This window comes from Dreissena polymorpha, chromosome 11 (genome assembly GCF_020536995.1).
Source record: "Dreissena polymorpha isolate Duluth1 chromosome 11, UMN_Dpol_1.0, whole genome shotgun sequence".
In the NCBI taxonomy this organism is placed as follows: domain Eukaryota; kingdom Metazoa; phylum Mollusca; class Bivalvia; order Myida; family Dreissenidae; genus Dreissena; species Dreissena polymorpha.
Genome location: NC_068365.1, coordinates 80,668,120 through 80,682,615, shown reverse-complemented (window position 1 = coordinate 80,682,615; position 14,496 = coordinate 80,668,120). Strand labels below are relative to the sequence as shown.

Below are 14,496 nucleotides of genomic sequence, written 5' to 3'. Positions count from 1 at the left end.
TTACTAAATTTAACTTTGTATTCGACGACAAATGCGTAAAAATACGTATCTAAGTGGGTGATAAAACGACTGCGGTCATTTACATGTCTTAACACCCGGGGCGTTTGAAATAGTAGAAACTCGTGAAGGCGTGAAACAAACCAATAGTTTCCTAACTAGGCCCTAATACACAGAGATTTCTTGTTCAAACCATTCGCGTTAAACGTGTATGATAATTTTAGGAGTGGATCACTGCAACAAAGTTATATGTAAATAACTTATTTGAATAATAACACGATCTTATTATTATCGCAAATTCACCAACAGACATATCAACACGTACTGATTTATTTGTATGTGCTTATTGCATGTGCGTACTGTGTCGTCCCAGATTATCATGTGCAGTCTGCACAGGCTAATAAGGGACGACACTTTACGTATTGATGTTATTTTTCGTTTGGATGAAGTTTCTTCTTATCGAAAATCAAGTTAAGGCAAACAGTGTCCTCCCTGATAAGCCTGTGCGGACTGCCCAGTCTGAGACGACAATGTGCGCACATGCAAAATGCCAGTTTTTCCAGAGTGCAAGGTTCGTTTGTTTGCGGTAATATGACACATTTAACACATAAATGGGCCGTGCTCTGTGAAAAGGGGTTCAATGGGTGTGCGTTAAGTGTCGTCATATATATTAGCCTGTGCTGTCCGCACAGGCAAATCAGGGACGACACTTTCCGCCATAACTGGACTTTTGCTAATTACAGACTATATTTTAACGAAACATACAATAAAAGCGGAAAGTGTTGTCCCTGATTTACCTGTGCGGACTGCACAGGCTTATCTTGGACGACGCTTTACGCACATGCGTTAAGCCCTCTTTTCACTGAGCACGTTCCAATTATATTGTCACAGTAGATCTTGTACATAACAGGGGCCCACACGGTTAACATTATAACATAGCATAATTGTCATGTAAATTCGAATTATTGAATACATGTAAAATTTACATGTATACACTGCATAACAAATCTCGACTATTCATTTTCTGCTATTTTAACCGGCGGAAATTGCGGCTAATACGCTCATAAAATTGCCAAGGTCAATGTTGCAAGAACAATTATTTAAATCTATAAGTCCCTGTACAGTTTTACATGACGGCGTAAGGCCATGAATGAACATAAACACAAAGAAAATTCTTTAGAAAAATTTCAGAGACAACAAGATAGACGGATGTTTATGACCTGATAACAATGTTTGGCAAGAAGATAAGGTTAATAATGATAAATTGACAGAGGCTTTAGTTTGATGTTCATAGGCGGTTGTAAATTTATAAATTTTACTGTACCGTTTTATTGCTATCTGAAGTTTTTAATCTTAGGGTCAGTTTTTATTATGTTAAACGATTTATATGTTTCGCGTTCAAAATAAACAACAACAAAATGTGCAATGACTTGTAAACATGGCTATTTACAGATTGATATTTTCAATTCATTTTTCATAAAAACCCAAGTTTCGTTATTGTCAAACGTCCGCCTTATTTTGTATATGTTGTAACGCGCAGCACGCATTCAACACAACCATATGTTTATTCATGCAACGTCAGTATTAAAATAATATTGATACGTTAAAACCTGATAAACTAAAAACCAAAACATTTTACAAATAAACTTATTTATTCATATAAATGCAAGTATATACGTGCTTGTAAACGGATGATAAAATAAAAACAAAAACCACTCAAAATTAGGAAACAGTTCAACTGTAATAAATATCATATAAACTCACCCAGTTTAAGACGCTCGATAGACGGGATTGCACACTCTTAAGTCACCAACAGCAATACATAATCAACGCACAAAGAAATATGTCTATTTAAACATAAGACAGCATTATATAAAGATCACGAAACTAACAACGTTGCTACGTGAGATTTTCCGAAATACAAACGTACAAATGTACGTTTAGAATTAATCTCTGTATTTCTGTCATTTGTCATGGAAGTTATGAAGCATGTTATCAATCAAGCTGTTAAATTGTTTTCGAGCGCATCAAGCGTTAAGGGGGCCTTTTAACGTTTTGGTAAATTAACAAAATTAATAAAAATTGTTCCAGATTCGCAAATTTTCGTTTTAGTTATGCTATTTGTGACGAAACAGTAGTACTGAACATCTAGCATGCTCTAAAATAGACATTATGTGCATCTTCTGACGATTTAAAAACCTGAAAATTATAAAGCGTTGCAACGCGAAACGATTGAATAATTTGGAGAGTTCTGACGTTGTCTTTATATTTTGTGAAACTAGAAGGATTGCTTATATAAAGTATAAAATGCATCCGTCATTGTATGAGCACGGATGGCCGAGTGACCTAAGTGGTAGACTTTTACTCCAGGACTCCAGAGGTCAGTGGTTCGAGCCCTGTTCAGTGTTACTTTTTTCTTTTTTTAATTTGATGCTTGATTTTTTTACTGGAGCTTATTAGATCCAATGTTTACTTTTATGAATATAAAGCATTTAATAACAAACTTCAATATATGCCAAAATCTGTGAAAAGGCCCCTTTAAAATAAGTGACACAACCACAAATTGTATATGCTGCAGTCCTGACAGTGTAGTGCGTGTTCAGCGACAAATATGTGTTTTATGAATATCAACTACGTGCATACAAATAGCTGTATAATATTCAAATTGCACCTTTGCGGTAGACTGCCGTTACATTTAATTATAATGATGTTTTTATTAGCATTTATGTACATGTACTATATATCAAGTTGAAGGCTTAGTTTGTTTATTTCACTACTGTATATTTTTATTTCGCAATAAAGATATGTATCCAAATGAAAACAAAACAGTCATACTACATTTTGAAACATAATAAAATACGAATAGCCGTTGCGAAACGAATACGAACTTGTTTGAATTGAAAACTAATTTCATACATGCAATATTTCTGTTACGCTGTTGAAAATACATTAACTTTATAATATATGAGTCGCGTTCTGAGAAAACTGGGCTTAATGCATGTGCGTAAAGTGTCGTCCCATATTAGCCTGCGCAGTCCGCACAGGCTAATCAGGGACGACTCTTTCCGCCTATACTTGATTTTCGGTAAGGATGAACTTCCTTTAAACTAAAAATGCCACAAAAGCGGAAAGTGTTGTCCCTGATTAGCCTGTGCGGACTGCACAGGCTAATCTGGGAAGACACTTTTAGCACATGCATTATGCCCAGTTTTCTCAGAACACGACTCATATCATGAGCGTCTGATATAAGTGTAGTAATCACCTAAGATGTTCAATTAACACGCTCATAATTTCATGCGGTAACACATCAACTCTGAACGAATGCACATTTATGTATATGAATCAGGTACATGTATAACTTAAATGTCTTTATCATGAAATAGATCAATATCAACTCGCATAAATTTCAATCGAAGTTGTTTTCAGTTTTCACGCCATTAACTAATTTAATTATAAAGCGGTTGACAATTTTAAAGGTTTAAACGATGCAAGAGCTTCGGTCAGATCACATCAGTAAACACAACTAGATAACGTTTCTTACATGATTTGTGTAAATATTTTCTACTTTTGTTTATACAAAAGTCTCAAAGATAGGATTTTCCGGCTTTGTGCCCGCTGTTGTGTGGTTTCGATTTTTAAATAGTAAGCATATTATTGCACTTAAAATAATCATTGGAAACATCCTCGAGTAATACTATGTCGCACAGAACATCAAAGCGTGTCTTCGTTAGATCCATAGGAAGGTGCATTTAATATGCCTTTATTCAGAGTTTTGTTTTTGCCAGTTCATTGCACTCTTTTTTAGTTATTGAATTTTAGTATAATGATTAAAATATTTTATGTTTAATACATATTTAAATGAATCCTGAAAACCTGGTTTCTGTGTAGGACAAGAGACAGACGTAAATCATCGTTAAGTATATGATAGACGTATAGGTTAGCCGCGCTCTGGGGTTACTTGACTTAAAGCAAGTGCGTAAAGTGTCGTCCCAGATAGCCTGTGCAGTCCGCAAAGGTTGATCAGGGACGAAACTTTCCGCCTAGGCTGGACTTTCGTTGAAAAGAGACTTCCTTTAACTGAATATTCCATAAAAAACGGAAGGTATCGTCAATGATCTTATACAGCACTTATCGCGCATAAAATCGCGGGTAATATTATTAGATGTATCCCGTATTATAATGCTATTCCATCATGCATATTATTAAAATTCATACTGCCTTAATAAATTTATGTACGCGCTCCACGTGTTGTCACAACTTTGAACATGAATACACCAGAAATTTGGAAACACGTCAATTAAACCCATCATTTTGCATTTGTCAATTGTAACACTTTAATGTTACAAGGAACACAGCGATGGTGTTTCAAAATGCTCCGTTAACACATTTAATGAGATAAAACAGCACACACTAAATTCCAGTAAACAGATAAGATTATTACCTGATGTCTTATATAAATGATAATTAATTATGTTTTGCTGTTTACTCGTCGAAAAAGAAATTTGCAATGTTTTAAACTGTTACCGGTGAATATCAAACTGTTGACCGGTCAACAGTTTGAACTGTTGCCCGCTGGAATAATGACGTCATTTCGTCGAAAAAATGACGTCATTTTACAGTTAAACAGTCAAAAAAATTTATTTTTTCGATTACTGTTGTGTGTAAATATAGAGAATACTAGGTTAGCGTTGAATACAGAGAAGTTTATGTTGCGAGGCTTAGAACGCCGGAAGCGCGAGCCTTGGCGAGCGCTTTCGGTGTTCGAGCCGAGCAACATAAACTTCTCTGTATTCAACGCTAATCCTAGTATTCTATTTATCCCATTTGATTTTTTCAACGTGACGTTTAACATAAATAGATCTAATAACCTTAACAATAATTTTAATTCCGTCATTAAAGCGCTTAAAATCTAACAAATGTAACCATGCGTAGTGATATACATGTATTTGTTCTGGTACGCGAAATAGTCTTTAAAAAATTCACACACAAACTGTAAAACAAGTAAAAATATCACCATATGCATACATTCAATTTTACGCAGTATGCGAATTTTAACACATTACGACCGCGAAAAGAAGATTTTACTTTACTATAATTTATTTTATTTTCGAAAGAAAATGATCAAAATCCAATCTGGCGGCCATTACTCCTGACAAAATGCTGTCGATGTCAACATACATGTACACCATCGACGACCTAGTTCTGGCTACCATTACTTTAAATGTCGCTTTTTATGATTTTTGACTGGCGCGACTTTGTACAGGTCTGTCAATACTAAATAAACTGTACGCTGAAGTTTCTTTAGCTATCGAAGACCTTGACAATTTTGACGAGTAAACAGACAATTGCAGCGACTGACACTTTATTTGACAAAATATACAGGGCAATACGTTTTCCGACTTCGGACGACGAATTTCAGGACGCGCAGAACGTGTTTTTTATATTATGTTATGGGTATGCCGTGTGTGATCCGATGCATCAATGGCGCCCATGTTAAAATCATTTCCCCGAGATCAGGGAACGACAAAAGTACAATCAAAAATCAAAACATGTAAGAACTAGTATCTTACCTTTAATTATCCTTTAAAATCCATCTAATAATCCATTTAACTCAATTATTGACGATTTTGCATCTAGGGTCTTTAATAATTATTTTAGCATAGTTAAATAAAAACCCTTATGCCATTCTATCACTTTATTCAAATGAGTATATGAACGCGATAAACTTTCTTCTTCGTCACACGCTACGTCATGTACTCTACATTACTGCTGTTCAAATGAACCGGAGCAGTTTATCTAATAATAGCCGTTGGTAAACTCGGTTGCATTTGCAGATTTCTGCATATAAACATAATTATGTTTAAACTTGCACAATGTTTTATTTATCTATGGTAAATGCCCTTATTGTACGAAAAAATAATCTAATATATAAATACACAAAGAATGGAAAACATTCAAGTACACAACAGATGAATGAGTAGAAAATACCCGTGTACAAATGGGACGTTCCCAATTCCAGTGTGGTGCTATTTTTACCATCTTATACTTTACACAGCTCTATGCCTAACGTGAATTAAATAGGAAAGCAAACATAGCAGATTATTCATGAACTGTGCGATATGTGTATGGCTTGTTGTACATTCTTAATATTTAAGTTAAATGTCAAAAGTATATGCTTTGGTTATAAACAATGCACATTACACTAAATAATGTCATATGACTAGATTTAAAGGTTGAAGGTCGTATAATTTTGAAGCTCAAGTTTTGTCGACTTTGTTTCTTATGAAAAATCATTCAGTGGTAAAGTAAATATACATAAAAAAATAACAAAACAAAAATCGTGTAATTTGATATTTTATTTCAACATTTCTTTTGGTGAATATATCATATATATTTTTTTCTGCAAAATATGCACATTTTCTTTTCATGGGTGACCTTAAAATTCGATCAATGAACCAAACAATTTCGACCTAATTTTAGCGCATATCGCATGACGTCATTTAAAAAGTAGTCCGTGCACGCGACAGGTATATTCCACAGTGTTGAATACAAGCAAGTATATTCCACAACGTGTTATACCGTCAATGTCGCGGTGAAAATGGGATAAATAGAGAATACTAGGTCGGTGCCGAATAAAGCAAAGTTTATTTTGCGAGGCTTAGAAAATCTGAACCACGAGCCTTGGCGAGTGGTTCAGATTTTCGTGCCGAGCAAGATAAACTTTGCTTTATTCGGCACCGACCTAGTATTCGATTTATCCCATCAATTTTCTTGGTCGTAAATTATTTCTTTAAAATAGAATAGAAAAATCGAACTAGACGGAAAATCCCAAAGATATTTTAAGCAAACATTGTTTCATTATTTTAATCGTGTCGAGCCTAATACATTACAAAAAGATCAGTAACCAACCTGTTTTTCGTTTATCATACCTCTACGTCCCCGATTATTAAGAACTTATGAAAAAAAAGACACTAAACAACTGCATCTTTAGCGTGAAACAACATGCATTGTGTCGTATGACGTATTAATAATGACGTCACGAGTACGCGCACTTAATATTTGTAAATAATGTTTATTTGCTTTTTGAGTTGCATTATGTGTAAAAACTATATTACATCTTGGTATCAAATTGTTTGTTTTGTTGAATCTGATTCGATTTTACTAAAAATGATTACTTTATAGTTGATTCCGAGTAATATGAACATTCTTCGCCGCGCGTGACAGCTATATTTCAGCACTGCTGAAATAAAGGTAAATTTATTTCACAGTGGTTTATTTCGACAATGCACGTCTGATGATGGGATAAAAAAATTTAGTTTGCTGTTATTTCTATGTTGGAAATTCGATCAGGTAATAAAACACTTATTTCATGGATGCTTGGTGAACAGTCAAAACTGTTGTCCCTCGGTATCAGGGCTGACATTTGGAACTGTTGCCCTTGGCCTATCGGCCTCGGGCAACAGTACCAAAGTCATCCCTGATACCTTGGGAAACAGTTTTGACTGTTCACCGCGCATCCATGAAATAAGTGTATACCGAGTTCACAAAAAGATTTTTTTTTAAATGAAGTTCGTAACAAAATTACTTACCTTTATCTTTAAGGTGAATATCCTAATTAATGTATTTTGTCCATGTGACCCATACATATATTTAGTCCATCAGAACACTTAATATCAAGTTATCAACCCACGCCCCCAGTAGGTTTTTACGAGAGATAATGTGCACACTCATAAATTTCAATACGTTAATGTACACACTTGAAAACTCTATATAAAAACAAACAAACTTGCCACCATTTACAACCCAACCGTCAATAAGCGTGCTCATCTCAGTCGAAATTGGAACGAAGCGGAAATTAGACGTTAAAATTCAGTAATACAATTGCAATAAATGTGCGACTGTTTGTCAGTTTGTGGTTTTGATGGTTTGTTTTTATTATCATCATCATCATCATCATTACATCATCATCATCATCATCATCATCATCATCATCATCATCATCATCATCATCATCATCAACATCAACATCATCATCATCACCATCATCATCATCATCATCATCAACAACAACAACAACAACAACAACATCATCATCATCATCGTCAACATCGTCGTCGTCGCTATTGAGGTTATCATCAACAGCATCATCAAAACCACCATCATCATCATTGTCGTCGTCTTCAGTGCCATCATCAGTAACCCTAGCAATATGTAATTTCCTATGATAATCTCTGTCCTTGCAGTGTAGTCAATGATGGTTTTGATTGCTGCCATGTTTGTTGCCTCATGTCCGCGTACTCCACATCTTGTGATTACTATTTGAAACCAGGATATTAAGTGCATGGCATGATCATATTAAAATATTGTCCCGCGTTTCCGCTATGTTGTGCACGCTTACGCGAACCCGTCGTGTTCTTAATCATGAAATAAGTCGACTTTTGATTAAATCTGCGGTGAGGAAATTATTCAGACAGACGGCAAAAACTGCGAGTGACTCGAATGAACGTATTTAATGCGTGTATATGGGTAAATGATTCTTCATTAAAACTATATATTTTGAAAAACCTTTTTGTGGAAAAAATTAATTGGAATGATTCAATATTATAATACCAAAGAATTCCCAAGTCAGTGATGTCAATGTTTCAGAGTCCCATACAGGCGATGTAAGAGTGTAAATTGTGAAACATAGGCATTTCTTGATAACCATTAACATAATTGCAATGTGCATGGGAAAGTTCAGATCGATCTTTCATAACAACGCATGATATGCCATCTGATTTTTCTCTGTCGGTGCTTTGATTTGCAACGAGCGTTGAAGAGCTTAAATTAAAATAACAAATCAGTCATAAAACTGGTATATGTTTACATGCTTTGTCGAAAAAGAAATGAACGTTTACGAAAGCGTGTTTATGTTTTCTTTTAGCAAGAATTGATGCGCTGTTTGACGCTTAAGACAAGTTTTTTGTCCTTGTTCTATGTTCCACCGAAAAAGTAGGGGTTTTTTTTTCTTAAAAATCGCACTATTCGCTGAATTCATAAACAAAACGCACTTATTCCGTAATTAAAAAAAACACGTAAAATACCCAGCATACAATGGTGTTATTAGATTTTAATACTGCTCCTTTGTGACGGGGCCTGTTTTGTTTATATGTCACATTATACTTAATATCTTCCTATAATTCAATATAAAAGCGACAACGTAAAGCGAAAATAAATGCATCATTTCGCACATTGAAACCCCCATAACCATATATTTTCTTAAAGAACATTCTAGGCTGAATAGCTGTTAACAAAAGAAGATATATTATGTTCAAACGAATAAAGAACTCGAGACAACTCAAACTCGACCGTTTTGCACCTTTTTTCGGCCGCTTTATTGTTGAATGTAACCTTTGTCAGTGCATTTCTTCAAAATAGTCTTTTACTTTATAATATTTCGGGGTTTTAGTAGTGAACTCATATGCTTACCCGATATATCTCTCCAAAACATTAAACCAGAACTGTAAAACATGCCTTCGAGTAAAATGTGATGATTTGTTTGAAAGAGTACAGCCCTACATGACTCGATTATTCAGTATAATGTAACCTACATTAACTATTATGTTCCTATCATTGTATGCAAAGTCTTGCTACTGACGCACTATGGGGCAACACACTAGTAGTAATTGTTGCGATAAGGGATGTATGGGTTGTTCAGCGTAGAGCGACTGGAACACCAAGGTTGGATCTGACGCCCACCCAGTCTGGTCAGGGATAGTAGGTAGATTCGGCATGGAAGATACAAGCGATAGGGGCTGAGACTTCTGGACTTCACCAGAAGCCACCAACTCATATGGTCAACACGCTGCATGCATACAAACTGCCCCAATTAGCGACATCGCATGCTCCAAACGGTCAAGAATGTTTCCTGGCGCAGACAACGGAGATATGGGGAGACAGTGCGCAGTCTGAAGGCAGGGGAAACTCAAGTAGTTGATAACTTCCCTTCTGAGCTGGATGTCAAAATAAATGGAAAGAGAACAACAATGGCTCAAGGAGTAGAACCAGCCTCAGATCACCCGCTACAGATACAATGTCACCCGCTACAGATACAAGGAAATCATAAGCTGTGCCAGAATTATAGAACCATTAGCCTCATACGCCATTCCAGAAAAGTAATGCTACGCATCATCCTCAACCGGTTCAAAAGTGGATCAAAGGAACTGCTGGCGGTGGAACTGGCTGGATTAACCCATTTATGCCTAGTGGACTCTCCCATCCTTCTAAATTGGATAAATTTATTTCCAAAATTAGGTATGTCTAGTATTTGTATTTCTATATTCAGAATATTTCTTACAGAAATTTCTTTAAGCAAACAGCGCAGACCCTGATGAGACGCCGCATCATGCATTAATGGACGATCGACCAAATATGTATGTAATTGATTTTATCAACTAGTGTTGAAACATACGTAGATCGACACTAACGGTATAATTTCGTTTACACCCTTAATGAATATACCCACGAGTACAATTTCACGCATGATATATTATATGGCGCGTCATTTTATAACGCGAGACGTGTAGCAAAAAAATATAATACAAATGCTCTTGGGGTTAATGCATGTGCATTAAATGTTGTGCAAAGTCTGCACCGTCCACGCAGGCTTATTAGAGACGGCACGCTCCGCTTTTAAGGATTTCTTCGATTAAAGAAGTCACTGCTAAACGAAAATCCAATTAAGGCGGACGGCGTCGTCCCTGATTAGCATGTGCGCATTTCCCGGGCTAATGTGGGACGACGACACTTTGCGATCATGCATTAAGCTAATTTTTTTTTCCAGAACGAGGCTAAACAAATGCAAACGATGACCGACATGATAGTCAGAGCTGGTATTAGAAATGTAAACCTCGATAGATCCTAAACAAATATTAAGAGTAGGAAAGTAAATATACTTTTGGTGTTCGTGTCTGTAAAAGGTTCAATAATTTACCAATTTTGACAATTTTTAACTGATTTTTATTCCAATATCTCTAACGATTCTAAATTTGATATTCGTTCATTATGTTAGCCTTAAAGTATTTGATAATATGCAAATATTCTAATTGCTAGTCATCGTTAATAAACTTTGATTTATTTGAATATTGTTGATGAGATCCTCTTTTATTTGTGCTTCGTTAGTTTGTGCTTCGTTAGTTTATTTTTATTTTTTTTGCACGATGCTTCGAAACCTATGAGCTAATTAAGATGCTTTCGGGATGCGTTTCTGATGTACAACCAGTATTCTGAATTACCCGCGTAGTCTCAAGTCGTAAATACATTCAGACACCCAACTGAAGCGAATCGTCTATAGTGTATATTTTCCGTAAAACATACATATAAATAAATGAGTGAATGAATGAAAGAAAGAAAGAATGAATGAATGAATGAATAAATGAATGAATAAATTAATGCATCCATGCATCCATGCATCCATCCATCCATCCATCCATCCATCCATCCATCCATCCATCCATCCATCCATCCATCCATACATACATACATACATACATAAATAAAAATAAATAAATAAATAAATAAATATAAGTAAGTAAGTAAGTAAGTAAGTAAGTAAGTAAGTAAGTAAGTAAGTAAGTAAGTAAGTAAGTAAGTAAGTAAGTAAGTAAGTAAGTAAGTAAGTAAGTAAGTAAGTAACTAAAATATATAAATATATATACGCTTCTGTTATTAATTCGCCGTTGTGTTTCCATCTGTATAATGTTTCACTTTTCTATCTTAAGACTTATTAGTTTGATGATAAATAATTTATTGTTGTATGCTTCGTTGACTATGCACTTCTCCATATTGATATTATTTATTTTGCTTTGACATTTCATAATGTTTATGAAATAATTTATGGACTTTGACGTGGATAAAGATGAGTTTTATTAATATCAACTACGTTGATACAAATAGCTTTAATTTGCAAACTTGATCTTTATTAAGACTGTATTAACATGTAATAATAAAGAGGTTTTAATTATAAGTCAAGTATTTAATATTACATTGAAGGCTTATTATGCATGTTTAACATGTGCTTATATTTCACTATTGTATTTTCCTACTTTCACAACTAATTATATCTGTCAATGAAAACAAAACATTTCTACTACGTATTACAATACGTATTAAGTCATTGCGCAACGTTTAAGTATGTGTTCAATCAAAAATTCATTTATACATAAAATATTGTTTACGCACTCGAAAATTACATACTTTCCATGTGTCATTAACTTCAAAATTGTATTATTATAGTTTACTTTCAGTATAAATATGACCTAAGATAATTAATTAACATTGCTTATGATTTCATAAGGTAACGTATTACATCTGTAGCAATGTTCATACATGCATGAAAGAGGTCTACTTTTAATGTCTTTATCATGCAATAGATCAATCTACAATGGTTGAAATGTCAACCGACGTAGTTTTTACATAATTTATAAAACGCATAAAAAAGATTTGGCAATTTTATTGGCTGTAACGATGTTTTAAAAAGCTTCAGTCAGATCACAGTTGCCAACACAACGAGATAACGTTTACAACAAGATTTTGTGTCGGATTTTGCTACCTCATATTTTTACAATAGTCTCAAAGAATGTGAGCCCAATGGAGTGTGATTTCATACAGTGAACACTTTATTACACTTAAAACAATCTTTGAAAACCTCCACGAGTAAATGATTGCCCTACTGAGGCGTCTTCGTAAAATCCATAGAAAGGATCAGTTAACATGCTTTTATGAAGTGTTTTTCCCCGTGCGTTGTACTCTTGTTAAGCAAGTTATTGACTAGTAGAATTATAAAAAACATTTTTTGATTCGTATTAAAATGAATCCTCAACATACTGTTTCTATGCAGGACAAGTGACAGATGAAATAAATTGCAGAGTTTATTAGTTACATATATTTATTATATGAGCCGCCTTCTGGTAACACTGGAATTAATCGCATGTGCGTTAAGTGTCGTCCCGGATAATCCTGTGCAGTCTTCTTCCGTTTCGACTTGACTTTCGTTGAAAAGAGAATTCCTTTAAACGAGTACAAATCCATACAAAGAGGAAAGTAGCGCCACTGATCTGGTAAACACCTTACGCACATGCAGTTAGACCAATGCGGAAGAACGCGGCTCATATTATAGTTATCCCTAATTTTATGTTTACCATTTAACTGCATCAAGCCTTTTCAAAATATTTACGCGATCCACGTATTGTCACAGCTTTGAACATGAGTACAACAGAAATAAAGAACTACTTCAAACAAACCAATACTATATTAACACAAGAAACACACCGATGGAGTGTCAACATGCTCCGTTAAGACATTACAAGACATTATCAACACACATGAAATAGAAATCAACAGTATGGCTGTTCATCTGTCCATAAAAGACGTTCAAAAATCCAAATCGTAACAAAATAACTTACTTTTAAGGCGAATATCTTAGACAATATATTTGGCACTGTGACCCATACATATATTTAGTCCAATAGAACACTTAATTTCAACCCACGCCTGTTGTGGGTTTTGTATTCGTCAGATAAGGGGCACACTCTTAATTTCAACTACGTACGCGTACACCTTCGGAAACTCTATAAAACAAACACACTCAAACCATTTACAACAACTCCGTCGTTAAGACGTGCTCTTCTGAGTCGAAATTTGATTGAAACGAAAATTGAAAGCTGACATTCAGTAAAACAGTTTCAATAAATGTGCGCTGTTTGTCAGTTTGTGGTCTTGATGTTTTTTTTATTTTATGCTGCACGGTCGTCATTTGCATCACATTTAAGTGTGCACACTTTACTAATGGAGTTTGCATTACAAATATAGACATAGCATTGGCATTGTATACACACTATACAACACTACAGTCTACTTCAATACATAAATTAACTCTCGTTAAAATTGATTGCCTGTTTACTTGTATTATCAGAAGAATGTATTTGAGAGGTCCGATAATCTGACCAGTCTGGGAAGACGCTTTGGGCAAATGCATGAAGCCCAGATTTCTCTGAACAAGGCTCAAAAATACAAACAGTGACTTACACTAAACCCTTCACGTTTAGCTCGATTATTTCAAAAGCCTAATGATTATTATTTTTTCAATAAAGTGCAACTGCGCATTTAAACGGTTAGAAAAATGTCGGATCAGTGCGGGGACTTCATATTACAAACGCGCGGTTGCACTTTACTGAAAAAAATACTTATTTGTTTAAAAAGATCATGATACCTATAGAAAACTCTCACGAATGAGCGGGCTCTCCACTTTATCCCATAAAAAATGGTGAAATATTTAATCAAAGTACTGGCAGTACTGGTGTGACGATGCTTTTGAAAAGGATGGATATAAAACATCAATTTAAGTTTATCTATATCACCACAATTGTGTATGTTGATACGAACATTTGGGTACGATAAAAAATTTGGGTACGAAAATTTTGGGTACGAAAAAAAAGGGGTACGGGAAAGTAGTACCCGTGG

At 34.8% G+C, this 14,496-nt stretch overlaps 1 protein-coding gene across 4 annotated transcripts in view; it reads right to left on the bottom strand.

Moving 5' to 3' along the window:
* Positions 1 to 14,496, bottom strand: part of LOC127851257 (uncharacterized) — a 30,133-nt gene that overhangs the window by 8,567 nt on the left and 7,070 nt on the right. Inside the window, exon 1 of one of the 4 annotated variants that reach the window (XM_052384898.1) lies at positions 13,440 to 13,571. The exons of 1 other annotated variant lie outside the window; for it this stretch is intronic. In XM_052384898.1, the coding sequence (XP_052240858.1) occupies position 13,440 (1 nt within the window). In that variant the 5' untranslated portion in view covers positions 13,441 to 13,571. Of the gene's footprint in view, positions 1 to 1,761; positions 1,908 to 7,586; positions 7,699 to 13,439; positions 13,572 to 14,496 lie in introns of those variants that run through there. 2 more of the 4 variants (XM_052384903.1, XM_052384902.1) reach the window with 2 other exon arrangements.